The 26,976-nt window shown below is 45.6% G+C and overlaps 2 protein-coding genes across 6 annotated transcripts in view; one reads left to right on the top strand and one right to left on the bottom strand.

The window, feature by feature from the left end:
• PTPRE (protein tyrosine phosphatase receptor type E) overlaps positions 1–5,782 on the bottom strand; it is an 89,891-nt gene extending 84,109 nt beyond the window's left edge. Inside the window, exon 1 of one of the 5 annotated variants that reach the window (XM_064431590.1) lies at positions 5,748–5,782. In XM_064431590.1, the coding sequence (XP_064287660.1) occupies positions 5,748–5,767 (20 nt within the window). In that variant the 5' untranslated portion in view covers positions 5,768–5,782. Of the gene's footprint in view, positions 1–3,136; positions 3,181–4,130; positions 4,198–4,912; positions 5,046–5,747 lie in introns of those variants that run through there. The other 4 variants (XM_064431591.1, XM_064431592.1, XM_064431587.1 and 1 more) reach the window with 4 other exon arrangements.
• Positions 5,783–12,330: 6,548 nt separating this feature from the next.
• Positions 12,331–26,129, top strand: CLRN3 (clarin 3). The gene is made up of 3 exons (XM_064431584.1): positions 12,331–12,671; positions 19,166–19,345; positions 21,771–26,129. The coding sequence occupies exons 1-3, from the start codon at positions 12,443–12,445 to the stop codon at positions 22,043–22,045; spliced, it is 684 nt and encodes a 227-aa protein (XP_064287654.1). The 5' UTR covers positions 12,331–12,442; the 3' UTR covers positions 22,046–26,129.
• The last annotated feature ends 847 nt before the right edge of the window (positions 26,130–26,976 follow it).

The following is a 26,976-nucleotide window of genomic DNA, read 5'->3' as shown; positions in this document are numbered from 1 at the left end:
CACCTTTGAACACAGACAGATCTCTGTGAGCAATTTCACTTTGCCATTTCAGCACTGAGTCAGTGCCAGCAGCCAAAGGGGAAAGGGCATTTTTGGGGCAGGGGATGTCACTGGTGAGGCATCCTCTGCAGGAAACACAGAGCATTTGGGCAGGCAGAGGGATATCAGGGATGGAATTATTATTATTATTATTATACCTGCAGCAAGTCAGCTGAACAAGCCTTAAAAATACACTCCATGATGTGAATAACTCAAAATTAAATCCTGTACAAACACTTCAACAAAATGCTGCTGCTGAGCTCCTCCTCATCGCTGCCTTATCAGCATCTCATTTCAGCTCTGGCTTACACAAGTATTAAATGTATTTGTACAACACACCTAAAGAGATATCAACATTTCAGCAAGAAGTTTGGAATAAATACAGGCAGGTTTTCCTTACTGTTAACACTTAGAGCATTTAGGATTGCGCAATTCAGTTCAGACAGGACAAAAACAACACCAGGATGAAACCCTGTGCAGAACTGCACAACGAGTAAAATCCACAAGATTAGAGTTTAAATAGATGCAGAAATCCTGCACAGAGTATCCACTCCTCTTTCAGCCCAAATTCTGCTGCATCACATCACAAATCAGCTCAAGCAACACCCAAATCATTCCCTGAGACAGCTCTGAGCCCAGAAAACCAGAGCCACATCCAGGGGAGCCATAAATGCTCCACCAAGACCATGCAATTCCAAACTCCTTCATAATTCATGGAGCCAATTCTCAGCACTTCCCATGCTGGGCACAGAACGATATTGCAGCTTACAGAGGGATTCTGCTGCCATTAATATTGCAGCAGGAGATCAATAATGAAATGCCCAGCAAGGAGCAGAGAGGTGCTCACTGCGGGCATCCAAATAGCATCCCTCAGGTCTGCCTGCTCTGCTGCTGCTTCCCAAACTGCAGGGATGCTGGAAAAATGCAGCCTCCCCAAAAAACAGCAGCCTCCCCCCAAAAAAGCTGTGGCCTCCCCCAAAAAACCCACAGCCTCCCCCCCCCCAAAAAAATGCAGCCTCTCCAGAACAACTGCTGCCTCCCCAAAAAAACTGCAGCCTTCCCCCTCCAAAAAAAAGCTGCAGCCTCCCCCAAAAACTGCAGCCTCCTCCTCCCAAAAAGACTGTGGCCTCTCCCTGGGAAAAATGCAGGCTCCCCCAAAAATCTGCAGCCTCCTGGGAAAAATGCAGTCTCCCCAAAAAAACCTGCAGCCTCCCCCCAAATAAACCTCCCCAGGGGTGCTGGATGAGGAGCAAGTGACAGAGTTGGAGTCAGATTCACCAAACCCAGCCCATTGTGCTGTTTAGAAAGGAAATGTGGTCCCTTCCTGCCAGCCCCCCTGGAATAAGGATGGAATTGCAGCTTCTACCCAAAACATCTGTTTCCAACCTCTTCTCCTGAGAAAAATTCATTGCATGTCCAGACAGAGAATAATTCACTTTAAAAGCCCATGTAAAGGCAGGTTTTTTCCACCAAAACATCACCACTCGTTGATGACACCACACACGGGATCTCCAGCCCTGCCATAAATCCACACTGAGGAATATTTTGGGAACAGAGATTGAAACACATCACATTTACAAAATGCCAACATCATTCCCAGGAGGGACCAGCACAATGCTCAGGTTCCCTAGAATTGAACCATTTTCCTGCAGAAGCTCCCACTCCTCCAGCAAGGGCTCTGTGTGCTCCCAGCAGCACGACAAACAATTCATTATTCCTTGGGATCTTCCTGCTTTTCCTCCTCCACAGCATTCCGTGCTTGCTCTTTTTTATTTTCCACTGCAGCTGACCTGCTCCAAAACCTTGAACAAATTTTCCTGGCATCAGCAAGCATGAAGAACATGAACACTTTGCTGATAACAAGAGCTGGAGAGGGGCTTTTGATAAGGGCATGGAGTGACAGGACATGGGGGAATGGTTTAAACTTAAGGAGGGGACATTTAGATGGGATTTTGGGAAGGAATTGTTCCCTGGGATGGTGGGAGGCCCTGGCACAGGGTGCCCAGAGCAGCTGGGGCTGCCCTGGATCCCTGGCAGTGCCCAAGGTCAGGCTGGAGCAGCCTGGGACAGTGGAAGTGTCCCTGCCATGGCAGGGGAGAGATGGGATGGGCTTTGGGGTCTCTTCCAAGCCAAACCCTTCTGTGTTTCTGTGACACGTGGATCTGGCTCTCAGAAAACACCAAGGGCATCTGTGACAGGGCAGAATCGTGCTGACTTCCTCCAGCTCTATTTTACAGTTCTGGCATTTTGTCAACCCCTGTCCACTCGTTTTTCTTCACAAAACCTCTCAAAAGAGTGAGAGAAAGGTCACCCAGTCACCAGCCAGAGCTCTGCTGGATCACACTCTGAAATGAACCCAGTTAATAACACTGCTCTGCAGCTTTGGGCATGACACCGCCAGCTCCAGAAACCCAACAAACTCCAAAATCCCCCTCCACTGCTGCCAGAGCTCTGCGCCTTCCAGCTGGGAATTGCAGGAGCCCACTGTGTGCAAGGCAAGGAGCAGCTCTGCCCCCAGCCCCACGGGAACCTGTGTGGGACAGGGGGGTTTTACACAGGCATTGAACCTGCTGGGTCCCCCAGCAATCCTCTTCCAGCTTTCCCATCATTTCAGCCCCCACAGCACACTCCTGACACCACACAGGAGCTGGGAATGCCATGGAGGGTGAGGGAAGCAGAAAAAGACTAAGAAAATTCAGGGATTTTAGACAGCTCTTTATGGAAAGACAGCCCTTACTCAGAGATGAAAAACCTCGACTGAGTTTGTTAACAGATAAATAACCATAAACATCTGAGGTGGAAAGCAAGAAAAAAATTCAAAATACAAACACAACCCAGGACCAAAATGTGCTAAAATTCCCCACGTAGCACGTGAGGAGAAATTCCTGCAGCACAAACAGCCCCAGCACCCTGCTTTAGGTACATAAAGAAGTCTGGGTTTATTAAAGGTGCCAGCAAAGCTTTCAAAGCAGGAATTCAGTTTTGCTCTGTGCTTGGGAGAATCCCTGCATTTCAGGAATACCAAGCACAGCAATCCCTTTCTTTGGGAGGAGAGCAAAGCAAGCAAACACTACGCCCACACCATTTTGTTTCTCACATTATTTTCCTTCCCTTCTTCTCGCACATTTCTGAGCTCTCTCCACACATTTCAACTCGTCCTGGCACTTGAGAAAAGAAATGTTTTCAGCTGAATTCGCTGTGCTGGGCGGATCCATCACCCCACAGGGGATGTTTGCATCCACACCAGCCTGGCCCCCTCCTCCTGGGGACCTCACCCTGCTTGTCCCTCTCCATCCCCACCCTGTTCTCCCCAGTGCCACCACCCCAAGTCCCACAGATTGCCCCTAAACACCTTCTTACTCCCATTAAGGCTCCTCTCCAAGCCTAAATTCCACCTGATCAAGACCAAGCCAGTCACCCCAAACCACCTAAAATTTCCCACTCAGCTTAATTGGTTTCATTTATCCCCCAGCAACTCCAGCTGGGGGATAATGCCCTCCAGGATGAGGAAAGCACATTTTATCCACATTTCAATCTCTTCTAAACTACACCCAGCTTCCAGCTGAACGTCATTAGTTTTCATCAGAAGTTACTTATTCTATTTATTTATTTATTTACAAACCCCAAACACAGCATGGACAGACAGTGCAACTGTGATGCACCTAAAAATATCTTTTTTCAATTCCCTGCATCCTTGTTTCTACTTTCCATGGATTATAACATCTAAGAGGAAAAAAACTCAAAAAAAAAAAAAAAGCTTGATAAGCACTGTCTTTCAGCTCAGCAGAGTCTACCCCATCCAAATCAGACACAGACAGCTACACAGCTGAACACACAGAAAATCACTTCACGCTATGGAAATAAGCCACATGGAGAGGAACCTCACAGAAAAATTGGAAATAAAGCAGGAGACAGCCTTTCACAATCGGAAAACACTGTTCCATCCCACAGCGAGTACCCATTAACCCTTTCCACAAAGCCGCGAGTAAAGAGAAAAATAAAATCCCGTGATGGGAAGCAGTGAAAAGCCACGTGAAAGCCAATTAACAAATGGAACAAATGGAAATAGAGGGAGTTTAAACAACACCAGCCTTGACCGTGGGAGACCACAAGAGTCCGTCCGCAGCCACCGGCGCCGCTCACTTCAGGAGGGGCTGGGTGGGAACCGAGGGCAGAAAATCGCTTTTAAAGGCGCAGCTCAGGCTCAGCCCCATCCCGGGAGCAGGGCAGAGCCCGGGGCAGCACACCTGGGGTGGATGCGCGGGGAGACCCAGGGATGTCCAGGGATGCGCGGGGATGTCCAGGGATACCCAGAGATGCGCGGGGATATCCAGGGATGCGTGAGGATATCCAGGGATGCGTGAGGATACCCAGGGATACCTATGGATGCGCGAGGATGTCCAAGGATGCGCAGGGATGTCCAGGGATGCGCGGGGATACCAGGGATGTCCAGGGATGGGCAGGGATGTCCAAGGATACCCAGGGTTGCGCGGGGATACCCAGGGATGCGCAGGGATGTCCAAGGACGCGCAGGGATGTCCAGGGATACCCAGGGACGGGCGGGGAGCCGGCCGTGCCCTTGGCGCTGCCGCTGCCGGCGCGTCCCGCATCTCCGGGGCGCCGCGCGGTCCCAGCCCCGCCGAGGAGCGCGGCCCCGCTGCCCCCGCGGCCGTGCCGCTGCCGGGATGTGGCTGCCGGGATGTGGCTGCCGGGATGTGGCCGCGTTGTCGCGCCGGCTCCCAGGGCCGGCCCCGGGCAGCTCTCCCCGTCCGTGCCCGGCTCGGAGCCGCCGGAGCCGCCCGGCCGCTGCCGGCACCTGCGGGCGGCGGCATCCCCGCTCGCTCCCTCCCTCCGCCCTCGCTCCCCCGCTCACCTGCGCGGCTGCGGCGGCTCCGCGGGCCGCTGGCGGCGCGGCCGGGCCGGCCGGGCAGGCGCTGTGGGCCGGGGCGGCGGCTCCCGGCAGGAAATTTCCCCGCGGCCGCCGCCTCCTGCCGCTGCCGCTGCCGCTGCGAGCCCCAGCCCGCGGCCGAGCCCGCGCTCTGCCCGGCCCGCGCCGGCCGCCGCGCCGCCTGGCGGGCACCGCCCGCACTGCAGCGGGAGCGGCCCGGCCGGGACGCGCGGCCTCGGGGCTGCGACAGCGACAGGGACAGCGACAGGGACAGGGACAGCGACAGCGACAGGGACAGTGACAGCGACAGGGACCGCGACAGCGACAGGGACAGCGACAGGGACCGCGACAGCGACAGGGACAGGGACAGAGACAGCGACAGGGACCGCGACAGTGACAGGGACAGCGACAGGGACAGCGACAGGGACAGCGACAGGGACAGCGACAGTGACAGGGACAGAGACAGCGACAGGGACAGTGACAGCGACAGGGACAGGGACGGAGACAGCGACAGTGACAGGGACAGAGACAGCGACAGGGACAGCGACAGGGACAGCGACAGGGACAGGGACAGGGGCAGGGACAGCGACAGTGACAGAGACAGCGACAGGGACAGGGACAGAGACAGTGACACCGACAGTGACAGTGACCGTGACAGCAACAGAGACGGTGACCGCGACAGGGACAGCGACAGCGACAGGGACAGCGACAGGGACAGCGACAGTGACAATGACCGCGACCGCCGCCCCCCGACGCACCGGCTGTGCTGCGGGCGCCCGGCTCCCTCCCGAGCTCCCCCCGAGCTCCAGCGGTGCCGCACCTGCCCGCGTCCCCTTCCATCGTGGGATGTCCCCGGCAGTGGCCCCTGGGCTCCGTCCCCTCGCTGCCCAGCCCGCCCGGGATGTGTCGCTGCCTGCCCTGGCAGGTTCGCGCCCGGGGCTGGCGGTCCCCGGGTCCCCTCGAGGGACAGCGAGGCGGGACGGGACAGCCGAAACAGCAGCGGCAGGTGGGGAAGTGGGGCAGGAGGAGGGGATGTGCGGGAATCGGGAGCCAGCGCGGCTCAAGGCACATCTTGGCTCCAGTCCCTGCTACACACCTTTCCCAGAGCCAGAGGAGCCTCCCAGCAGGAGAAATCCCCGCTCCAGGCGAGATCCAAGGCAAAGATCTGAAAAGTCTTTCCCAACGATTTTCTGTGTCACTTTCAGACACCCCATACCCATGCACATCGTGTTTAAGTTTTCCACAAGATGTCCCAGAGCAAGAAGAGCATCCCAGCAGGAGAAATCCCTCCCCTAGGAGAGATCCTAAAAGTCTTTCCTAAAATTAATTAAACTCTGGATTACGTTCAAACCCCTCAATGCCCGTGCACACCTTTTCCTAAGGATGTCCCAGAGCAAGAAGAGCATCTCAGCAGGAAAAATCCCTCCTCCATGAGAGATCCTAAAACTATTTCCCAACCTTAACGATTCTGTATTTCACTTTCAACCTCTCCCATATCAATGCACACCATATTTAAATTTTCCAAAAGATGTCCCAGAGCAAGAAGAGGATCCAGCAGTAGAAATCCCTCCTCCAGGAGAGATCCAAATGATCCTAAAAGTCTTTCCTGATCTTAAGCAAACTCTGGGTTACTTTCAAACCCCCAATGCTCATGCACACCATATTTAAGTTTTCCAGAGGACATCCCAAAGCAAGGAGATCATCCCAGTAGAAGAAATCCCAATTCCAGGAGAGCTCCAAGTGATTTTAATAAACTTTCCCAACCTTAATGACTCTCTGTGTTGTTTTCCAAACCCCCACACCCACGCAGGCAACATTTAGGTGCTCCAAAGGATGTCAGACAATTGGGGGGTGTAAAGAAAGACCCGCCAGAAGAAAAAAAAAAATAGAACATCTGTGAATGTTTGTGTCTTCTGCAGGAAACTTCATCAGGGCCTAATTACATCCCTTTGGCATCGTGTTGACAGGGAAACAGCGATTTAGTGGGGGCTGAAATCCCGTGAGCAGTGCAAGCGGGCACAGCACCAGGGAGGAGCAGGATTTTAATGAACATTTTTTGCAGATAAATGGCTATAAGTCAGCGATTTTCTCACTGGGAACCATTTGCAAGGAATTGGTTATTAATTTAAATGAGTGCTTATAGCCAGGAGATAAAATAAATAGAATTATTATATGTGTTGGACAAAATGACCGTATTTTCTACTAGTGCAGGAATTAAAGATACCATTAGGCTGTGTGGTCCCGAAATTAATTAGTCATGAGACAGAAATGGGAAGCCAAGTTGTACAATAAAATTTTAATGCATTATTTGGTGTGAAGGGATTTGCTGGAGAGAAGGGGAACATCTAAATAATATCTAAATAAACTGTGCAGTTGTGAGCTAAAGCTGTAAAAAGAACATCCAGTCTTCCCCACTCACGTCCATAATTGATGATTATATTGATAATTTAGCCTCGTTAGTCCCCAGCTCTGTGTCCTCCCAGCCTCATCCAGGATGCTCCAAGCCAGGTTTATGCCACTTGTGTTTTCCAGGATGCATCAACGAGCTGGAACCAAGAGCCTGAGGCTGATTTTTTGTTGGCTGCAGAAAAACAACCCAGGGTGATGCTCCCTGATAGAGAGCTTCAGCCAGAAATCCAGATTTAACGTCCAGGAGTGGGATCTGAAGGATGAAATGTCTTGAAAGCCAATTTCAGATCTCTCCAGACAAGGTCTAAAGGGAATTGCTGAGAAAGGGGAGAGGATGACAAGGCTGCTCTGAGATTTGTAGCCATTTAATGGAAGACAGAAGCTGCACCAAAAAATAAATTTAAGAAAGTGGAAGGCTGAAATATTGTGCAAAAATAAGACAACAACGAGCAGCTGATCCCACATTTATCCCAGTTCTGGGATAATCCAATACCCCACAGGGACTTTCCTTCCTCCCCTCCCAGCCCAGGTGTCTTTTCCTCTCTTTCCATCACAAACCAAACCCCTCGCAGCAGTGGCAGCTTTTTGGCAGCCCTTTCACCTTTGCTTCCAATTTTCCAGAGATGCTGCAGGGCCTCCCACGGCTCCTGGCTGGCCCCAGCCCCTGCATCCCTTCCTTGGGAGGAATATTATTCCAGCAGAATTGCTGGGAGCCTCACCCAGAGCAATTCCTGGTGCTCTCTGGTACTCTCTTCCTCAAGTTCAGGGAATAAATGGTAGGAAAAAGGCAATATTTGAACACCAGCATTTTATTTTGGGTATTCCAACATGCTAACCTTGGTGGCAGTGCAGTTAATTTGTCTCCTTGCTGATGTAGTGGTAGAAAATAAGGTTTCTTCTTATTTTATACAAGGTAAAAAATTTCCCTTTATTCCTCAGTGCTTCAATCAAATTCTGGCTGATTTCCACTACATTAATGAAGCACTTAGATGATTTAGGAATAAACCTTAAATCATTTTTTAAATTATATTGATATATTCCTGTAAATAGTGACCTCAAAGACATCATCAAAGACTATTATTAATATAATAAATTTAAAAAAACATAATAAGAAAAGTCAGGAGAGAAGAAATCAGGAGATGGAATTGTGCAAATCCACCCCATGGGCAGGGATCCATAAAAATGCTGCTCACGCCCTTCTCTTCCAAGGAGTTCCAAAGTTTTCCAAGGAGTTGTTGCAATCATTTTGCAGATCAGTGCAGCTTCACATTTCTCAAGCCCAGCTCCCACGAAATCATGATGCTTTATCCCATTTCCCTCTTCCAGACCAAAGGCACAAACAAATCCCTGTTTCCATCTGAATGCTGGCTGCAAAGTGACTGAGGAAAACACCTGGATTTCATTATTAATGTTCTCTAATTTAATTTTATTCTAGTTTCTCCATCCCAGAAGAGGGAGACAACACTGGCAATGTGTGGCTGGATCCTGAGTGGAGTCCATGGACTGATCCTGCACATCCTGGAAGTTTCTGGAATCTTTTTGGAGCCCAAAGCAGCTGAGGGATGAAGCAGCAGAGATGGGGAATGGAAATGCAGAAGGATCTCAGGGTTTGTGGGATGCACGAGGATGCACCAGGAAGGTCAGGCCCACGGAAAATCCACGGAAAATCCCAAATATCAGCAGCACCTCCTGCCAACCCTGCTGCCAAGTCACCCTGCCAGCAGCCCGTTGTTTTAAATGAAATGTTTCATTGAAATGTTTAAATGTTTCATTGAGAACGTTTTTAAACCAGCAGCAGGGAAGCACTGCAGCTGCAGCAGCACTGACAATCATTTGCAGTGGCTTCACCTCGAATTTCCCCGGCTGCTGCTGAGCACAGCTCAGAGCTTTGACCTGGGAGCCAAACCTTGATCTCACCCTGCTGGCACTTTATGGTTTCTTCATCTTACCCTACCATCCTAATTCCAATAACATATTTTAAAAAATTATTAGTAATTACACTCAATTTGTTTAAAAAACCCCAATAAATAAGGCTTTTCAACCTTTCCTTCTTTTGTTTTAAATCTATTAAATCACTTAAAAAATATTCAATTTCCATTAAATTTTTAAAATAATATTTTTAATAAATCCTAATATCTAATAGAATAAATAAATAAAAATAAATAATAAACAATGAGATAATAAATAACAAGCAATAAATAATATAACAAATAAAAATAGAAATCATTAATAATAATAAACAGTAAATAATAAATAATAATAAATAAACAAATAAATCTAAATAAATCCTAATATTTAATTCATCCTAATATTTAATCTAATAAACTTCCTTTATATAATCTGCAACTTATCTAAAATAAAAACTAAAATATCCAAAGGATGTTCTCGGGACAGCATCCCAGAATCCCAGGATGGTTTGGGTTGGGAAGGACCTTAAATCCCACTCAGTGCCACCCCTGCCAGGGACAGGGACACTTCCACTGCCCCAGGTGTCCAGCCTGGCCTTGGGCACTGCCGGGGCAGCCACAGCTGCTCTGGGCACCCTCACAGGGAAGAATTCCTCCCTAATCTCTGCTCCTTCCATAAGATTATTATTTTTTTTCCCCATGTAAGAATGTGTTTACAACATCAAAGAATTGATGTGCGTAAAAAGTTTGCATTTTAAAACTTTCCTTTTGTATTTTTGGCTTAAAGGAAACTGATTTAAACAGAAGGGAAATACATCAGCAAGATTTAAAAACGAGGGGTAATTTTATGTAGCAAAAGATTGCAGATCTCTCTGCTGCCCCCCTGGTTCATAACAAATAATCTGATTTTTCTCTTGGGTTGCTGTGCAGGGCTGAGTCAGGGGCAGTGGGGGCAGAGTTGAGTGGTGTTGATCAGGAAATATTTTCTCTGAGTCAGAGGAAGCCAATCTCTTCTCCTTTCTCTCTCAAGATGAGGTGTGTCCTGCCAAACTGCAGCTTTAATTCCAGGGTTTATGATGTTTTTACATGCAGCTGTGAGGAAAAAAAAAAGAAAAAGAAAAAATAAAGACAAGGAATCAGACCTACTACAACTAGGCAGAGAATGAACCTCAAGGTGACAAGCAAGACAAAAGCAAATTATGATCTCATTTCCAGAGCAATTCCCTGAGCCACAGGAGAGTTTCAATGATTTGAGCCATAACAATTTGAGCTGAGTCACCAAAAACTAGACATAATCGAGTCAGATTGCAAGGAAGGAACTCCAGGCTATTCACACGATCTGATTCTCTGCTATTCAGTATTTTTAAAGGGCTGCATGCTCAATTCATCAGCATTGAAGGAGCTGAAAAAGAATTCCTGGGAAGTTTTTACCAAGACAAATATCAGTTCTTAAATATTGAATTTTTTAAACCATATTTCAGAGGGGACATGTGGCACTGCTGATGGCAGGAGGGCAGGCTTCAGCTCAGTTTATTAGAAAACATGGATTATAAAGTCCTGGACTATGTCCCGTGGAGAATAGAACTGTTGGATTAATGAACCTGGAGAGGTGGATCAGCCAAACAGAGCCTCCCCATATTGCTGGGGTTAAACTTTAACTGGGCTCTGGGCAGAAAGTGAGGCAGGTTTCTTATTATTTTATACAGGGTAAGAAATTTCCCTTTATCCCTCAGAGCTTCAATCAATCCTGGCTGATTTCCACTACGTTAATGAAGCACTTAGATGATTTAGGAATAAAACTTAATTTTAAAAAATTCTATTTAAATATTCTTATAAATAATGACCTCAAAAATATCATCAAATCTCAAGCAGTTTGAAAAATAAAATAAAAGTCACAAGGCTATAGAAATAAAATCCATGGATTTCAAATCTAATTACTGCTTAAAAGTTTGGGATCAAAAAATCTTAAAACCAGAAAAATCTGAGCTCAATAACACTGCATTGCAGAATAAGTATTCTCCCAGGTATTTACTCCTCCTGAGAAATTCCTGGCTATTTCAAATCCATAAAAAATCCAGGAAGCTCTCCCTGTCATCACAGGACACAGCAGGGAAGCTTCAGGACAAGAACTCCACAGATTGTGCCCTAAAGGTTAATTCAAAAGCTCTGGATGATCCAGGAGCCGGGCTTCAGCATAAAGTGGGATAATGACATTATAATTAATAGAAAGAAAAGCTAATGGAATCTCTGTTACTCTACACTGACAATAAATTATTAATTTATGTTCCAGGTTTCAGGCCAAAATGATGAGGACTGAGTTTATCTCAAATTCTTTAAATTTGGCTCCAGTCTTTTCATTAAGCAATGAAGGTTCTATTTGACATTGTGTTCTCTGGTCACTGTTTAGGTCAGCTGAGGATCAAAAAAATGAATATATTCCCTTGGTTTCTAGTTCAGAACAGATTTTTTCCAGAATTTCTCCCTGTACATATCCATTGCTTCCCTGAAATGAAGCCCTGCTCCAGGTATTTGTTTCCTCCCTGAAAAGGGCAAAAAGCAAAAGGGAAGGAACTATTATCTAAAAATATATGGAATTTAATTAGGAATCAGAGGTATTTCCTAGAAAATGACCTATTGACAGTAGACAGAACCTCCTCACCCCACCAAAAGCCAAGACCAACACCATGTTTTCTGACATTTAAAGAATTTAAGAGGTTTCCCAAAGGGATGGTTGGGTACCTGCGTAGGCAATTTGAAGGGAGAAGGAACATTTTACAACTTTATCATAACACATTAGATAGAGATTAGATAGAGACTGGCAGATTCCAGCCTGGCTGTCAGGATTTGAAGAGGAAGAAGCAGGGGTTTCAGAGCTGTCCAGGAGGAGCTGGGAACGTGCCAGAGCCAGGCTCTGGATGAACCCAGAGCTGGGATCTGGGAAGCGACGCTTTGGCAAGGACCATAAATCACCCATGGACAATTCCAGCGGCCTTTGCCAGGCTGCTTTGGTTGTCACCATGGCAACACCTTTTCCCCAGGGCAAAGTTCAATTATTTTACATTTTTATTGCCACTGCTGTTTGCTTAAAGTTTACCGGAGCGACTTGGTGCTCGGACAGCGCCGAGGAGGAATCACCCCCATGGTACACGGGACTAAAGGGAACCAGATCTTCTGAACTGGGGGGAAAATCTGGGGAAAGATGCCGTCCAGGAAGAAAACCTCCATGTTTGCCTCTTCCTTTTGTACCTGTGTGTGCTCCTTCGTGGTGATCTGCGTGGTGCTGGCCACCCCGCACTGGGTGAGCAGCGAGGTGCGGTTCTCGCGCACCGGCTCCACCGTCACCGTCAGCCTCACCTACGGCCTCTTCAGTGGCACCTGCCAGCAGTTCGTGGATGCAGGGCTCCAGGTGTCCAAAACCAACTTCCAAGGTAAGTGCTGGCACAGCTGGAAGTGGATCAGAGCATCCCAGACTTGTTTGGGTTTGGAGAGAGTTTAGATCCCATCCATTCCCACCCCAGCCATGGCAGGGACACCTCCCACTGTGCCAGGCTGCTCCAACCTGGCCTTGGACACATCCAGGGGGATCCAGGGGCAGCCACAGCTGCTCTGGGCACCCTGTGCCAGTCCTTACATCTAATTTAAATCCATATCTCGTATTTCAAAATTACTTAAACTGTTGTAAGATGGATACATCCGTCAGCAGCACGAGTAAGATCTCAGGTTTGGGTTGGATACTGGGAAGGAATTGGACTGGCCTTGGACAGTTCCAGGGATCCAGGAGCAGCCACAACCTCCCCTGGAAACCCATTCCAGGGCATCACCATCCTCGCAGGGAGGAATTCCTTCCCAGTATCCAACCCAAGCCCAAGATCTTCTTACTCGTACCACTGATGGTACAATATTTGAAGTGAGAACAAGAATTTAAATGGGTGATTTAAGTGGTATAAAATAAGACCCCCAAAAAAGCATAGAAATTCAACACTAACAACTTACCACCAGTGATCTTGGCCTGCACCTTGGAACAAGGGAAAAAACACAAAATGGGAACTTTCTGTCAAATTGACTTTGATTTTCGGAAGTTCAGTGAGGAACAGAAAAGCAACACTCATCCCTTAATTAAGGGATTCACAAACCTAATTCACCTTCCAATTTCATGATGTTAATTTATTGGTTTGACTTGAAACATTTTGCTACCTGCTACTGAATTAGCACTGTTTTGATAAAGGTTTGAAGGCTGCTGTAGGAAAAAGAATAAAGCACACAAAACAACACCCAAGGGTAAATAAACCTGAAAGCTGCTGCAAGGATCAAGGGTTTGCACTTACTATATCTGCCTTGCTGCCTTATCATGTTCAGAGCAATAATGCTGGTTACACACAGGAAAGGGAGAAAAACCACTCAAAAAAAAAAAGCTACCAAGAATATGAGCAGGTCAAGTAATTTAAAATATGAGATATGGATTTAAATGAGATATAAGGACTGGCACAGGGTGCCCAGAGCAGCTGTGGCTGCCCCTGGATCCCTGGCAGTGCCCAAGGCCAGGCTGGACACTGGGGCTGGAGCACCTGGGACAGGGGAAGGTGTCCCTGCCATGGCTGGGGTGGCTCTGGATGTTCTCTAAAGTCCCTTCCCACCCAAACCAATCTGAGATTTTATGATTCTTTAGGAAATAATTTCATTTTTTGGTAGGCTGTTGTGAGATGTCCCAGCACAGCAGATCCAAACCTTCAGCCTAATAAATTATCCTCTTCCCCAGCCTAATTTATTCCTGAAATTGCACCTGAATTCCCACGGTGGCAGAGCTGTGTTGCTCAAACCAGTCCCCACGTTTGACTGGATTCCATTTCATTCCTGTTCTCACGAAACCCTGAGCACAGCAGCATTCCCAGCAAGAGGTGGAGCATGGATTGCTGTTGTTACGTAACAAGTACAAAATCCCAAGTCATTCCATCTTCTTTTACTACAGCCACAGCAGAATGAGGAAAGTTATTTTTAGAAGAGTAAATGATAATAAATAAATAAAATCTTTTCTATGTGGTTGCAGTTGGCTGAGGCCCCAAACCTTGAGCTGTGTGGGCAGCTCTGGCTGATCTCAGTTGGGCTCTGTGGGAAAGGTGGAATCCTGCCCCAGGGAGCTGATGGCAGAGGAGGTTCCAGGCTGGCTGCAGTCCAGGGATTGTGCCCTGCCTTTGTCTAAAGCAGCTCCCACAGCCCAGTGCCAGGGCCTGGGTGTTGCCACCAGATCGATTTTAATTAAAATTAATGAAATGAACTCACAACACTCTGGTATCAGTGAAGGGTTTCAGTTCTCTGCCTGGTCTGCATTGGTGGTGTTGGGTTTTCCCTCACCAGATTTGGAGTTTTGTGCTTATTGTTTATCAGATGCTGAGAGAATATTCACAAAAAGGATCTCAACTCTCCCCATCAGTTATTTAGGGATGAACAAAATGAGTGAGCTTCTGGATTTGTGAGTTTCCTTCCACAGCAGCTGCTGGAAAGTGATGCTTTATCAATAATCTAATCTGGGTTTTCCCACATCCCCCACTGGTTCTGTCAGGCAGGTATCCAGAATGAGAACTGACTTGAAATGAATTCTTAGGCTCTGGAATAAACATGATTATCATGTTTTGTATTAATTGCTAAAGAAATTCTTCCCTGGCAGGGTGGGCAGGCCCTGGCACAGGGTGTCCCTGGATCCCTAGCAGTGCCCAAGGCCAGGCTGGACACTGGGGCTGGAGCACCTGGGACAGGGGAAGGTGTCCCTGCCATGGCAGAGGTGGCTCTGGATGTTCTTTAAAGTCCCTTCCCACCCAAACCAGTCTGTTCATTCATTCTATTACATTTATAATTGAAATAGGAAAAATGCTTCCTAGGATTCCTTACGTTCTCTCTTCATATCCAAAATCCTTTATATTCCTGTCCTCCTAAGAGAGAAGATGCATTTCCTTAGCTGGTATCCTTAAATAAATGGATTTCCAGTGCTATGGAGGAACAAAGTGCTGGGATTTCTCTATTCCAGCATTTCAGACATCAACAAGAGGAGTTCTAAACATCCCTTAAAATCACAGCATGATTTAAAAGCAGCTGTGCCCTGCCTGGGGGCTCTGCTGTGCACCCCACGTGCATTTCTCAACTGGCATTGTCATATTTGGGTGTGGGAAAAGAAGGACAATCCCTGAAGGGGAAATCAAAGTCAAGCAGATCATCAACAGCCCTTATTAAAAAAACAAACAAACAAACAAAAAAAAAAACCAACAAAGAAACAAACAACTTATTTCTCTAGAAACCACAACATTCAAAGAAATTTCCAAGCATAAAGATGAAAGACAAAGGAATGTCATTTCTGGCAGTGCCCTGTGCATGGAGTGCCCAGCCAGGCTGGCTCTTTCCCAGCCTTAACAGAGCAATAAATCACTGCAGCCACTCCTCAGGCCCTGGGGATGGCAGAATGCAAAAGTTATTTAATAACCAGACTCCTCAGAGCCTTCCTGAGCTGTTTGAATGATTTGTCTTACAGAGGAACCAGCTAGGAGTAAAATGTCTGTCAGAGGAGGTTTGGGCACAGCTTTGACTGGTCCAAGGCAAACACGTAGAGGTTGAGCCAGGCTCAGGAAGAACCACGCCCAGGGAGGCTGGAATGTCAGGATTTATCCAACTGCTGGCAGCCAGCAAGGCCAGCAACACCCAAGGAAGGCTTTCCAAATTTACCACAGCACAGAGCAATCATTTCACTTTCTAACTTAAATATATTCTAAAATACATGACAAAACTTAAATATATTCTAAAATACATTAAAAAAGCTTGGAAACTGCTGGAATTAATTTGTATTCTCATGTTTCCAGGGATCTCCTGAAAAATGGGAAGCTCTGTTGAACTCTCTCCTCAGGAGTTTTTGTTTGTTTGGGCTTTTTTCAGTGATTAATCCCTGATGTGTCATGGGTGATTGCAGAGCTGTAAAAGCTGCTGGGAAGGCTGAGTAAACTCAGTGAAAGTCTGGAAAATCCTACCCAAACATGTAAGAATAAAGGATGAAAACCAGAAGAAGATACAGGAAATTAAGGAGAAATCTGACCAAACCCTGTTTTCATTCTAGAATTGTTGTTTCACACAGACCCAGAGGTTATCCAGCTGCAGGATACCACTCAAAATATTTGAGTTCGATCCCACTCAAATAGATCAGCTGCAGGAGATTCCTTCTGTTTGCACAGGCTGCTTTATCTGGGGATTTACAAAAGAATCAGCTGCCATGAAAGGAGCATTTTCTTTCCAGCCCTCAGCCCTGTGCTGTTGCAGATAGAGCTATGACAGCTGGAGGCTGCCAAAATGCCACCCCCTAAACTGCAGCTCAGTGGCAGACATAAACAAGATCAATTAGGGGGTGCAAGAGGTGTAGCCAGGCAGTTCTGGAGAAGTTCTGAGAGATAAAATTAAGTGAGGCTGCCAGAGGGAAATTACACAAGCCTGTCTGGTTTGGCTCCAGACTTATTTCTTCTTCAAGAAATAGATCACAGGTGATGGCCAGGCTGCTTCAGCCCGAGAGCAGGGTACAACCTGCTCACTTCCATTCCATTGAGTGATATCCCCTGGATGCCCTGCTTTCCTTTCTTCCAGGAAAATTGCTTAAATTTACAGCTGATTTCCATAACACAGCCTTAGCTGCCAGTGCCTCGAGCAGAAATTAACTTGTACTGCAGTATTAGATAAAATGTGAGAGGAATTCTCCTTTTCATTCCTTGCCAACAGCTCTTTTTATTATGTTTATTCCTCTTTATGGGGTTTTAACTCCTTTTTTTTTCTGCTGTGATTCCTCTCAGTTATGCACTCACTACCTGAATATTTGCAATAATGGCTCTGTTCAAGAACAGCACAGAAAGGGAATTTTCCTACTGAAGTCTGTCTCACAACATCTATTTGAACAAAGCTCCAAAACATTGTCACTGTATTTGTTACAACATAAAGCACATTATAGCTGCCTTTTCAATCTTTAAATTGAGAGGAGGAAAATAATTCACCTCAACAAAATAACACTTTGATGGTATTGCATTTGGGGCTGAGTCTCTTGTTACCAGCACCTTAATGAGGAACTGGAAGGATTTAGCAAAAATTGGTGACAGTTGTGAAAAGTTTGACCCCAAGAGCCATGGAACTACAGCAGGGAATGATCTGGGAACAAGCTGGGAAAAGGAGAGGGAGCAGGATCTGGGATCAGGGCCACATACCCACAAATCTCAGCCCTGTGGGAACCAAACCCTCCAGGAACCCCGTCCTGTCCTGGTGGAAAACAGCAGGAGCTGCTCCTTTATTTGAAAGGGAAGGAGCCAGTCCTGCCTGCACCAAGATTTTCCTGCAGGAGACAGATCCAAGCAGGAGATGAGCTCAACCATCCTCATCTGCCCATGCATGACCACACTGAGATTTATCTGTCCTGCAAATGCACCTGACCCATCCAGGCAGCAGCTTCAGTGGGCTCTGGGAAGGTTTTCCCTCTCAAATTTATTGCATGTGAGGGACTCCTGCTATTTCTAAAGGAAATACAACTGGAGCAGTGTTTTAAATTGGAGCAGAGTTTTAAATAGGCATTTGTGGAGGTGACCAGACACTGGCAGAGGAGCACCCAAATTTCTGATCCAGTTAGGCAGAAAATTCCTGTCTGGCCTCATTCAGAGGAAATTTTTACAGAAGTATTAAGGGACAGAAGTTTACTACGCAGCTAACTGCAGAATTAGCAGGCAAGAATTTATTTCAGCCCAGGTACCTTCAGCCCATGTTGGATTTGGGTTCACTGCTGGGTCCAAACCTCCTGAACTTTCTTCATCCCAGTCTCTTCAGATCACCCAAACCTCTGCTCATTGGCTTTTAATTACAGCCCTGGCAAGAGGTCACAAAATTTTCCAAACCCACCAGACTGGGCAGGGCAGGTTTTGAGAGAATCATGAAATATTATTGTTGGAAAAGCTTTCCAGGACAATTGAGTCCAATGAAGTAATTTACCCCCAGTTTGCTCCCCTCCAGCTCACTTTTATTTGTCCTTTTCAGGCTCTGAGGCTGTAGGTGATGCCTGGAGAAGCTGCCTAGAGCAGAGGCTGGACAGAGATAAAGTAATAAAGCAGGGATTTATTAAACAGCCTCAAAGGACACACCTTGGGCAGTGCAAGAGCCTGGCCATGGCTACACCCAAGACAGACAATGAGTCACAAGTTTTCACACTTTTATAAGTTTTGGTCCATCTCCATGTGGGGTTCACTGTCCAATTCCAGCTCCAGCTGATGCAGTCCCACCCTCCCAGGCTGCTCTCCTCAGTTCCCTGTTTGCACTTTTTGGGGCTGAAGCTGCAGCAGTGTCCTTGGTCCTGGGGCTGGAAGAGGATTGTTCTGTGTGCCTGAGCTGTGAGGAGAGCTGCTGGCACTTTATATGGAGTTATAAAACTTCATATAGACAAAACTATATAGTGTGTATATTTACTATATATAGTATATAGCATCTATATATACACTATACTATATATAGTGTACATATAGTGTATATATATTTTTAATATATACTATGGTATATATATACTATATACACTATATATAGTCTTACTACTGTAGTATATGGTAAATAGTATATATAGTCTTACTAATACATATATATATATACATACTATATATAGACTGTATATAGTATATAACTATAACAAGTTCAAGGTTATATGCTAATGCAGCACAGAATCTGGAAAATATCAAAGCTAAAACTCAAAGCATCATTTGGTGCCCTTGAGTTTCAGGCCTAGAGGAATTGGTTTTTCTGACCAAAACAGGAAGACAGTTAACGACACTTTATATGGAGTTTAGATTATCCCCTAAAGCGCTGCAGGATTTGAAGAACAGAAAAGCCAAAACCCCGAGGCATCACCCTGTCCTCTGCCCCTGCTGTGTTGCAGTGTCAGAGGCCCTGAGCAGCAGCAGCAGCAGGGGCCTGATCGTGGCCACCATCGTGATGCTGGTGCTGGCCCTGCTGAGCTCCCTGCTCAGCGCTGGCTTCACCTGCACCAACGCTGTCAGCAACCCCTACCAGACATTCCTGGGCCCCATCGGAGTCTACACCTGGAATTCCGTCTGTGGTGAGTGGCATTCTAGCCCTTATACACATTATATATGTGTGTGTATATATATATATATATGTATATATATATATACACACACACACACAATCTATTCCTTATATCCATTATCTATATATATATATTCTTTATATATCTAAAATATATAATATTTATATCTATAATAGATAAAATATATAATGTATATAATTTTTATATTACATAATATACATTATGTATATTATATACAATTTATTCTATATAATATATACATTCATTATATACTATTATATATATTATACATATCTAATATATATAATATTTTACAATATATGTTATTATTTATATAATATATTATGTATTATATAGATATTTATGAATTTATATTATATTTATTATGTTTATTATATTTATTATATAGCATATAGCATATATATTAGTACATAGTGTATATATTATTATATACAACAGTATAGTATATATAGTATATAGTATACTATTTATACTATAATATAGTATATATACTATATATATACAATATATATTATGTTATATATGATGCATTATATATTATATCTATAATATAGTATGTATATTATTATATAATATAAAATATGTATAATATATAACATTATGTATATATTTTTATATATCTATATAAAATATATATTGTGTCATTAAGGAATACAGAGATGCAAGAAGAAACACCCGGAAAACTCATTCTGCTCTCTGGGTTTGGTTTTTAACTGTGCCTGCTGGCACGGCTGCAAACCACCTTTTAAATATGATTAAAATACATTATATAGCAATAATATAATATTTATATGATAGCATTTATAGGCAGGCAGCAGTTTGGAGGAGTGAGCCAAGGCAAAAATAATTTAGCTCTTTAAAAAAGTAAAAAAAAAATCACAGGTGAAAATAAGTTTAAACTTACTTAAGCATTAAAAAACAGGGTGGAGATGCTGAGTCATTAGAGCTGTGATGGTGTCCCAGAGGCTGGAGGTGGAACCCACATTCCTACTGGGATTGAGCCTGGCTGCTCCCAGCCCTCCCTGTGCTGCTCTGGCCACCACCCAGCTCTCACACTCAATTAGTCTCCAGAGGATTAGGTGTTCCTCTAAGAATAGGTTTGCACTTGAATAATTTCCTTTTAAGACATCTGATTACAGAATATCTCAGCAAGGGTATTTTGGCCTTCAAACCCTCTTCAGGTCCAGGGAAAATGTGTCCCCAGCAGCATCCCCCTGTCCTGGGGACAAAACCAGACCTCGGTGGGAAGGGAACAGTGCAGATAATCTTAATTACTACAAGTACAGGTGGAGGAGTGAAATTCACACATTTTTAACACAGATGCTGAAACAGCTGTGAAGCACAGTAAGAAAAGTGAGCAAAACTTAATTAGTTAATTATTCAATTCTGAGACAAGCAGATCATTGCCTCATCCCACAGGAAGGTTTTTCCTGAGCCCAGTCCCTGAACCTGCAAGCTCTGACTGAAATGAAAGAACCATGGGCTGGCCAAAATTAAAATTGGGTAGAAAACAAATTTTTCTGTTAGCTGAGGGCTGTGGTTACTTTTAGCAGCCCTGCAAGTGCTGTGAGCTGGAAGATCATTTTGCTGTGGGTGCATTTTTATGGGAAATCACGCATCATTTAATGTGGGAGGTCATCTTGGAGGTGCCTGATTCTCCTACCAGTGCTCTCCTGAATAAAAAATGAAATTGTTTCAGCATGAGCTGGGTTTGGATGAGGTGCCTGGAGAGGAGGAATGGAGCTGTTCCACCAAAGTTCAGAGATTACAGCTCTGTTGGCATGAGGAAAGCAGAGATGCAACAGCAATATTTAGATAAATGTCAGAGCAGCTGAACTTTTACATTTGGGAGGCTGTAAGAAATAAACCCAGATCTAATAAGACATCACATTTTGGCTTCTCCCAGACTCTTCCAATAATTCAGGTTGCAAAGAACAGGAGGTCTCCAAGTCTAAGCTCTTGGGCCAATCCTGAGCACAGACCAGGCTGCTCAAGGCTTTATCCAGCTGTGACATTTTATCCAGCTGTGGTATCTATCCAGCTGTTTTGATTTTATCCAACTGTGAGACTGCCCACCCATGAATTTGGGCTCATATCAAACAGACATTTACAAATCACCAAAGAGGTGAATACACAATACTTGTCAGCACTAAATTAAATGAAAAAAAAAAGGCTTTATCCAAGAATAATCAGTAAGAATCTAATAATTTTAGATTATATCATTGCCTATATCAAAACACCTATCAGATACTATTGGGTGGGGCAAAAATTCTTCAAATGCCCCCATAGAATTGCTAATATTAGATAAATTGATTAAAATCCCTGGACCAGGACAAGGATTAAAACAGACTATAAATCCCTACACAAATAGTACTACAGTTCCCCCTCTAAAATTCGCATTTCTGTTTTCCAGGAATCCTCATCCTCATAGCCATGATCCTTTTCCCTGTGAACGTGGAAGGAAACAGCCTGTCTGAAGAGCTGGCCCACAGCTGTTCCAGCTCCCTGCAGGCACACCTTGGATCCAAACACAACTATGGATACTCCTACTGGATCATGCTGCTCATCCTTTTCCTGAACATTGCTTCTCTCATCATCATCTATTTCTACGACCACGCCAGATATTCCAAGAAGAAAGAGCAGGAAAGACCCATAGAAAATGCACCAAAGGATGTTATTCTGTTTTAAGGACACCGTGGAGAAGGGGGTGTGAAGGGAGATGACTTTAATGCGGACAGCAACTTTCCATTTGCTCTGAACTGCGTGCACACTTCAATTCCCAGATTGTTTTGAGGACACAAAAGCCTGGTTTGGTTTCAGCTGCCTGCTGGCCCGAGCAGGAAGATCAAAGCCAATGTTTTAGTCGAGACTGCAAACACCAGGATCCCTTGGGATGAGGAGAAATGGTCACTGAGGTGCTGCTGCTCCATTTTCTCCTTGCTCTGCTCAGGGATCTCCTGCAGGTCTGGAGGCTCCTGGGCATGGGAGCACTTGTGGCCAGAATCCACAGGACACAGAGGTGGGGTCCCCATCCCTGGAGTCTCCATCCCCAGCCCTGTGGAGGTGGCACCTGGGGACACGGGGCACTGGTGGCCTTGGCAGTGCTGGGGAATGCTTGGACTCCATGGATTTTCCAACCTAAATGATTCAACCATTCCATGACAGCAGAGAAGCCCAGTATCTGCAGGTTATTAATGCACAGAAACACCAGCAAATCCTGCTTGAGCCCTGCCAAGGGCAAAGCCACACCTGGGCAGGTGAGCCCAGCCCCTCTCCACACGTCCCTGCCTGTACAAAGTCCCCCAGGTGATGATTTCAGTGATGATTTCTGGCCAGGGCCATCCCTTTGCCCAGTTTGAGGAGTATTTATTGTGCTCACAACGACACATGGCTGCAGGATGCCCAGGAGTGGGGAGCTCCCTTCTCACTCCTCCCAGGAATGAGCACTGGGACCTTGGGACAGATCCAAAGTGCAAAATCCTGCTCAGAGCACGTGTTCAGCACTTCTGCCCCTTTGTCCCTCACCTCTGCAGCCAGGAGAGACTTTTTTTTTATTCCTTTAAAAAGAAAAAAAAAGCCTCCTTCTCCTTTCCAGTGTGAATTTCAGTCACACTCCATATCTGTCCTGTGATGCTCATGGAGATAAAACAGCATTTTGAAGGGGGATGAGGAGATACAAGAGATGAATCCTCACTATTTATGTCATAAAAATAAAGTCTGGAGATGAAAGCAGCCAGCACTTTGTGCAGCTGAGCTCTTTCAAAGGAAACAAAGCAGAGGGATTTCCCATCCCTCTTAAAAGGGTGCTGAGGGCAGAGTGGGGAATAAAATGAAAATAAAACAGGGTTTCTGAAACTTGAGGGGTGGCACAGGTCAATAAAACCAGGGCTGATCTTTGCGTGCCTGGAAGTGCTGGGGAGGGCTGGAAAAGTTATGGTGGAGCCAAACATTTGCCAGTTCTGCTTTGGCTGCAAAAGATTTTCAGTTTCAGAGTTCATCTGTCAGTGTCGGGCCCAGGCAGCATCTGTCACACACCACAGATGGAGTCAGAATAATGCAGGAGGAGCAAGAATTGAACTCTGGAGAGCTCAGAGGGGTCTGGTGGAGGATGGAGTCAGAATAATGCAGGAGGAGGAAGAATTCCAGCTCTGGAGAGCAGGAAATTCTCCTTGCCTGGGAGTTTCTGCTGTATCTAAGCACTGGTTTGGGAAATCACATAAACCCTGCATTTGGATGCCTGCTGGGAGCACGTGGCTCTGTTAAATCTGACTGGAGGTCTCTTGTTTGCCTGCAGACACCACAGAGTCGCTGTGTAACAAATCTCACCTGCTTTGATGTGAGTGCTGGATCAAAGCCAGCACAGCACTACAACAACCTGATTTAAACAGGAGTTCAAGTTGCAGCTGACTAGCAAAGCTACCTCGGGGTTCTTCCTCTGCATGTTCTATTTCAATTTGAGGGCAGAAATTCGCTTCCCAGCACAAAGAGCTGCTCAGGGATGGAGCAGGGGGATGGGGCTGAGGAGCACCCACACATCCCTGCCCCAGCCCCATTGATTTGGGGCAGTAAACTGCAGAGTACAATATTTGCAGGCAGAATTTTAAATACAGAAAGTTCTCATTCTCACTCTGCTCCAAAAGCAGGCACCCAGGACAAGCTCAAATTCAGAAGTTTTCTGTGAGCTGCTGGTAATTTCTCCTGAATTAGGGACCAACCAACCACAGCAGGAGGGAACACACAGAGCTGGCATCAAATTTTCATCCTACAATTCCCTCAAACACTTCCCTAAAATTCCTTGCCAGTGCTGGAAGTGGCAGCAGAGCACTGTGTGCAGAGGGGAGTTAGAATTTATAGGGTGCCCCTGGATCCCTGATGTTTACAAATAAAATATATACCATATAAAAACACACACAAATACACACCAATACCACAAATACATACCATATAAACCTTCTGTTAAACTCTAAAAATTCTCTGCAAATCCATTTCCCACACCTGGAAGTGTCCCAGGCCAGCTTGGAGCACCCTGGGATGATGGGAGGTGTCCCTGCCCCTGGAATTGGGTGAGTTTAGGGCTCCATCCAACCCCAAACCGTTCTGTGATTTATCTGATCCTGGTTTCAGGCTCTCCTGCCTTTCAGCCCCAGCCCAGCCTCCCCCGGGGCAGCCAGAGGAATATTTCTGTCAGAGAGCCCAGTAACAGAGACCATGAGCTGTGTCTGAGATGCTGTGCTTGATTGGGAGCATCAATTGTAAATCCCAGCAGGGAGTTCTGAGCAGCAGGAGCTGCTGCCTCTGCAGTAGAGCAGCTCCTGGGGACAGCGATTGCTTTATTGACTCAGCCCCTTCGCCTCTGGCTAACAGCAAGGCTGCACTGCCTCTTTTTCCCTGTAATTGTGAATTAACCAGCTCTGCATGCTGTCGAGGAGCTGTGCCTGCATCAGAAATTTTTGGATTTGCCTGCCTGCAGCTTTGCAATGTTTTTTTATTAAATGTTTTCGGCTGCTGCTAAACTTTAGGTGTCTGCTAATTTACCAGGTGTTGAGGATCCTCTGTGGTTTCAAGGAAAACTGTCTTTATTCAGCATTTCTGCTGCCTGGTGTAACTTTCACCCAGTGAGAAACTTTGAGAATGAACTATAAAGTTCAAGTAGATCTGGTATGAATAAAATCACAGAATTAGAGGATGGTTGGTTGGAAGGGAGCTTTAAATTAATCTCATTCCATGGGCAGGGACACCTGCCACTATCCCAGGGTGCTCCAACCCCTTGGGCACTGCCAGGGATCCAGGGGCAGCCTCAGCTGCTCTGGGCACCCTGTGCCAGGGCCTCAGCTCCCTCACAGAAAAAAAGATTTTTTCCTAATATAAAAAGAAATATTTAATCCTAATATACAACTTAAATCTCTCTTCTTTAATCTAAAGCCATCCTTCCTTGTCCTGTGCCCCTGCAGAAAGCAGGGTGAGGATGTATAGCCCAGTTAATGTTATAAATGATTATTTAAAACCCTGCAATTCAATCAGGATCACGTTAGCAGAAGCATCCGAGTGATTTATTCAGCCAGAGAAGAAGAAGTGACTTATTGAGTCAGAGCAACCATTATGGACAGCAGGGACTGGGAGTGAGGGACTGCCTTGGATTTCTGCTCTAGGGCTAAAAGGAGGAAGAGAGGGAGCAGATGGGAGCAGGGGGTGCCTTGCTGGACAATCCTCTCTTGTTCCTCTCTCTCAAGCTCAGCTTTCAGCATTTCTGAGCCGGGGCACAAGGTGGGACTGGGGTGTTGGAGGGGGAATCACCTTTCAGGCAGTTGGAGGCAGGATCCTCCTGTGACCTGGGGGAACAGCAGCCCCTGGAAGTGTGAGGGTGGAACATGACCTGGTGTGGTTGTGTTCGAGGGTCCCAGGATGAGGGAAGAGAGGAGAATCTTGACTCCATGCTTCAGAAGGCTGATTTGTTACATTATGATATTATAGTATATTAAAATGCTATTTTAAACCATACAAAAAAGAATATAGAGAAAGGATCCATCAGAAAGGTAGAAAGGAATGGAATGAATAAAAAAACCCCATAACTCTCAGAGTGTCCACACAGCTGGACCACCATTGGTCATTAAGCAGAAACAATCCACATGGAAAAAAGAAAGATGCCCCTGTTGGTAAACAACCTCCAGACCTCACTCCACAGCCATCAGAGAGTTATTGCTTACATTGCTTTTCTGAGGCTCCTCAGCTAGAATAGGAGAAAAACCCTAACAAAGGATTTTCATAAAATATCATGGTGACGGCCCGGTGCAGAGAAATGGGATTTGATTTTCCTTTCAGGAGTGCTGCAGGCTGGCAGTGCCAGCTTTTCCCCTCTCCACTCCAGGGTTTGTGCTCATTGGGAGTTTCTATAAAAATGGAATTAGAGGAGTGTGCTCTCATTGCTCTCTCCTGCTTTCCACCCTGCAGCAAGCTGGCACTCCTGGTGGAGAGGGACAGAGGAGAATTGTCCCTCCCAGGGGGGCCTGCAGGGTCTAAGTGGGTGATGGAGAGGAAGCAGGGCTGGGGAGAATGCTCCTCCTCTCTCTGGCACAGGTCTGCAGCTAGCCCAAGCTGTTTGGGTGGAATTTTGAGGGAAAAAAAAATAAATAAAGTCTACATACAATATTACACTTGACTAGGTATTGGTTTTTCTCTTTCTTCAGCAAATAGTCATGAAGGAGGAAGAAATAAATACTCAGCTACTAAGTCCATGATCAGGAAATCAATCTATGCTAAACTGATTTTCTTCTGATTAAAATAATTGCACTTTCAAAGGGAATTTATATGATATTAGGCAAATATGCATTTCAAGTTTCTGAATAATTTAGGCAAAAATGCATTTCAATTTCTGAATTCTGATGATAACCACTGTGGTCAGCTCCATTCATTCCTGCTTGCCAGGAGCCAGGCCAGTTCCTTTCTGAGCTCCTAAACCCAAATTGGGAATTTTTTTTTTTTTATTTTTTTTTTTTGCTTCTTTTCTGCTAAGGTTAGGATTAAATGTGTGAGAAGGTATTTCTTGTTTAGATTTATATGTTTATTAATTTTTATCTATATTATAGTTTTACAAACTGTGAGTTCTACAATAGTTTTCTTTA

Source organism: Passer domesticus, chromosome 8 (assembly GCF_036417665.1).
Source record: "Passer domesticus isolate bPasDom1 chromosome 8, bPasDom1.hap1, whole genome shotgun sequence".
In the NCBI taxonomy this organism is placed as follows: Eukaryota; Metazoa; Chordata; class Aves; order Passeriformes; family Passeridae; genus Passer; species Passer domesticus.
The sequence above is the reverse complement of the archived record's forward strand: the minus strand, read 5'-3'. Positions and strand labels throughout refer to the sequence as shown.

Coding starts and splice junctions, on each gene's coding strand:
- CLRN3 (XM_064431584.1), top strand. CDS start 12,443: ATGCCGTCCAGGAAGAAAACCTCCATGTTTGCCTCTTCCTTTTGTACC. Junction 12,672..19,165: donor GTCCAAAACCAACTTCCAAG/GTAAGTGCTGGC, acceptor GCTGTGTTGCAG/TGTCAGAGGCCCTGAGCAGC. Junction 19,346..21,770: donor CACCTGGAATTCCGTCTGTG/GTGAGTGGCATT, acceptor TCTGTTTTCCAG/GAATCCTCATCCTCATAGCC.